At 50.8% G+C, this 4,249-nt stretch overlaps 1 protein-coding gene across 1 annotated transcript; it reads left to right on the forward strand.

Moving 5' to 3' along the window:
* Window positions 1-2,289, forward strand: LOC130501217 (uncharacterized). Its single transcript, XM_056996104.1, has 2 exons — window positions 1-1,110; window positions 1,173-2,289. Exons 1-2 carry the CDS (start codon window positions 193-195, stop codon window positions 1,740-1,742), a joined length of 1,488 nt encoding a protein of 495 aa, XP_056852084.1. The 5' UTR covers window positions 1-192; the 3' UTR covers window positions 1,743-2,289.
* Window positions 2,290-4,249: the final 1,960 nt, after the last annotated feature.

The raw sequence follows: 4,249 nt of genomic DNA on the forward strand, positions 1-4,249 counted from the left end.
TCCGAAACCGAGGTTCCAGAGATTGACAGGAGCGCGTATTGCGACGCCGTCTTCGGTTCTGATGCTCCCCTTCCCGTGATCCCGATTCCCCGGCGACCTCTGAGGACGCGTAAGGAAACTGACTCGCCGAGCGAAGTATCCCCTGAATATCTCGGAACTCTTCGAGAGTTTTATGAGGTTCCGAAGGGAGTCATGTTTCGCATTCCTCGTGGGAATGAGAGTTCGGAGCATCCTCCGAAGGGTTACTTTACTTGCTACGAGGCGTTCCTGACGCAATGCCGACTGTGGTTCCCAATCCCTGGGGTCATTGTTCAGGCTCTCGACCGTTTCGGAATCGTAATCAGCCAGCTGAACGTGCCGGCTTTGGAAAGCTGGCTTGGCGTTGTGATTTTGAGTTACGAGTTAGGGATGGACCTTAGCCCTGCTGACTTCGAAGGGTTGTGGAACTCCAAGACGACGAGCATCAATGGAGTATACTCCATGAAGGCGAGGACCAATTTTTCGGTAATCCATGGAGTCACCTCGCACGCCAAGGATTACGTTGACCGTTTCTTTTTCGTGAGGATAGATGGAGAGTCTGTCGAGGAAGGCTTTCTCCACCTATTCCCGACGGACTGGTTGTACCAACGAGGTAAGATTGTCGCATCCCCTTTCTTAGAATCCGAAAAGCGAGTACTGAACGTGTGTGTTTTTTTTTTTTCAGAGAACAGGTGTCTCGCGCATGTTCCTTCCGATCTTTCGACCAAGAGAGACATTTTTAGGACAATGCCTTGTTCCTGGAACTCCTTTACTCTTGACCGGATTCGAGGGGCGGTCGCGCTTCACCGATCGCGAGGCGGTACGCGGCCCTGTGTCAATGATAGATCCTACGTTTTTGCCCCTTCAAGGCGGAGGCGGAGATCTCGGAAGGATAAAGGGATTGCTTTCGAGGCCTCGTCGGGAAATGGTGAGCTGCCGAGATACGATCCTGACTTCACTACAGAGAATCAGGGTGTTCCTCCCCCGGGTGACTTCTTTGATGAACTCCCTCCGGCGTTTTCCCGTGACGAGTCTTTGGACAACGAGGAGAGGGACAAGGTGACTGCGGAGGGTGCTCGCTTGGTCAACGAGGTTTGTTTTCGAAACTTGAGTAAATCCCCTTTTCTTTTTATTTGACCTCGACTTCTTTGCAGGCCGTGAGAGTGTGGAACGCATCGATCGATGGAAGTTTCCGTACTGCCCGGCTGGCCCGTTTCAAAGCGGAGGAAACGGAAAGGGAATTCGCCAAGTATCGGTTGGAGGTGGAGGAGCAAAAACGCCGGCAAGCCGAGGTCCAGGCTCGAGCCCTCGTTCGTGCGGAAAGGAGCGGGCGGAGAAGAGCTGCCGCCGAGCTGAACCGAAGGGCCGAAATTTTCTCTACCGAATTCGAAGCGTACAAAGAGGCTCAGGACTTTGTAGGCGATTTTCGCGAGTGTCGTGGTTCGGTCGGTACTCTACACAAGATGCAGCGTGAGGGTTTCTCTCTTTCCGGCGAACTTGCCGCGATGGATGGCTCGATGAGAATATGCGCTAACGCCGAATCCTTTGTTCCTCCGATCGAAGGGAGAATTCGAGAGTTGTGGAATCCTATCCAAGTCTCGGAAGATACGGCGGATGTAGGCGCGGGTTTGAATGCAGGCGACGGGGGTGAAGAGGTCGACCAGCCCGACTCCTCGTTTGGAATATCTCTAACCGATTGTTATGCATTCGATTATAATTTGTGATAGGCCAAGTGTGGCTGTTTGTATGTATGTGTTGCGACCCTTAGGAGGTCGCGTGACTTTGTGTTTCTCGGGATTGGCCGTTGGTGGCTTTTGAATCCCTGCTATGAATGCTTTTATGAATTCTGCGTTTTGATTTATACTTTCGTCAAGTGTAGAGGGTTTGAATACGTGCAGTCACTTCGTATTCAATCTCTTTTTTTTGTCGCTTGATCCGTAGGTTACTTTGTAGCGAACGTTAGGTTTGTAAGCGATAAGAGGCAAATTTTGGAATCTCGTATTCTGGATACTTATGCCTATGAGATGTCTTAGATACCAGCAAGGCCGGGTTTAGGGCAAGACCTAGGTCTACTTTCGGACTGAAGCTGTGCGATGACAAATCGGCTTTCGTTTTGCCTGTTTGCGATTTCGACCTGACTCGTACCGTTTTAGAATCTGCGAAGTGCTTATCGGCTTATATGATTCGTTTGGATACGAGTCGAGCTACTTCCTTTACGAAGAGCTAACCAAAATTTGGATTTTTTTGTATAGCGCGCTATGGTATCCTTGTCGGATGCAAGAGGACTTCGTTAGAAGCCAGACTACGAATTTGATTGAGTGAAACGTTTCTATGTTTTTCCGTCGGGGCCAATCGACGGAAATGAACTTTAGAGTCGCGGACAGACTGTTTGATAGAGTTTTTTAGAGTCGCGGATGGACTGTTTGGAGGAGAATGGAGAATCAAGACTTTTCGGGAACTAACGACGTCTCGCGTTCCTCAAAGATATGATTTTCGTTTTCCGTAATGTTTATGCGTTGAGTAAGCATTTGAATTAAAGACTTTATAATGTAGAGTACATGTGAAAAGTATTTTTGCGGGAGTACAAGGATGTTTGTCCCCATCTTCCCCCCCCCTTTTTGGTGAGGGGGATAGCTGAACTCGTCGGGTTGCGACGAGCTGCCTACGTACCTCTTGCGAGGATCAAGCCATCTCGTAGTTCTGTTTCTATCGCGGTTGCTATTACTCCACGATTTCCGGCGCCTTGACTGTTTCAGCTAAGTCGGTGGTCGCGTTGGGAGTTAGGTCATCCGTTCTTTCGGCGATGGACTCGAGGATTTTCCCGCTATCCTGAGTTGTGGCCTGTTCGGACAAATCCGCGCTGTTCTTTGCTGAGTTCTCGGAGATACTCAGATGCTTCTTAGTTCGCTTCGGGTTAGCTACTGGGGCGTTCCGATTGCTGCGCAATTTATGTTCGGCCAGGAAGCAGAGTCGCGACTGTTTTTGGCTTCCCCAGATTACCGCTGTTCCAGTCGGTGTTGGAAACTTGACGCTGAGATGGTAAGTGGACGGGACTGCCTTCATGGCGTTTATCCAAGGAGTTCCCATTATGGCGTTATAGATAGCCGGGTTATCCACTACCGCGAATTCGACGATCTTCGTGACTTCTTTAGCCATGACCGGGAGTCTGATTTTTCCGAGGGTCATGGACGTGACGCCCGAGAATCCAGTCAACGGTCTTGGTTCTGGGATGACTTCTCCGAGGGGTATGTTCATCCTCTGCAGAGTGTCGCGGAACATGATGTTGACCGTGCTTCCTGTGTCGATGAGGATGCGGCCGACTTCGAGATCCTGAATCACCAAGTCGATGACCAGAGGATCGTAGTGGGGTTTATCGAGTCCGGCCGTATCCTGTTCCTCGAAGATGATTGCGTGATTGGGAACGTCGTCCTCTGGACACCATCCGGGGCTTGTTTCGGCCCTCCGTCCGTAGGCTTTGATCGACGAAACGGAGTCCTGGTAAAAATGCGATCCTCCGATGATCATGTTGATCCTTTGGCGGTTGTTGTTGTTTCCTTCGCCGTCTTGTCTCCGTCCGCGTTTTTCGCCCGATTGAGTTCCAGGAGCGTTATTCTCGGGATTGGCTCCGTCGGTCTTCGGCGGACGGTCAGAATCTAGGAGCAGGTCTTTCACGCTCCTGACCGTTGCTAGTTCGCCGGCAAGCAGCTTCGTAATGAGTCTAGCGCCGAGGACTTTGCAGTTGGCGGTGGAGTGACCTCTCGTCTGATGGAACTCGCAGCTGGAATTGTCCTTGTACGAGTTCCGCGTCCAAGTGTTTCCGGCGGTCCTTCCTTGTTCGGAATTGACGGCGTAGTTATGTTCGCCTTGGACGTCTTCCCCTTCGTGATGGACGTACTTGTCGTTACGAGAGGTTTTCTTCTTGCCGGACGCTTTCTGCGGTCCATGCTTTTGCGCTAGGACTTTCATCTCTTCTTCCATTATGATGAAATCCGTCGCTTTGTGGAGAGTGTCCTGGATGGTGCGTGGCCTCTCCAAAGAAATCCACTTTCGGAATTTCGATTTGTACCAGAGGTTTTTTCTCAGGGCGTCGATGGCGACTCTGTCGCTGAGGCCTGTTACCCTGGACATCACGAGTTTGAACCTCCTTATGTAGTCGCGGAGCGGTTCATCTTCCTTTTGAATTAGACTCCAAAGGTCTACGTCGGAAGTTTCCCTGTCCATGAACATGGAG

This window comes from Raphanus sativus, unplaced genomic scaffold, assembly GCF_000801105.2.
Source record: "Raphanus sativus cultivar WK10039 unplaced genomic scaffold, ASM80110v3 Scaffold0129, whole genome shotgun sequence".
Classification (NCBI taxonomy): domain Eukaryota; kingdom Viridiplantae; phylum Streptophyta; class Magnoliopsida; order Brassicales; family Brassicaceae; genus Raphanus; species Raphanus sativus.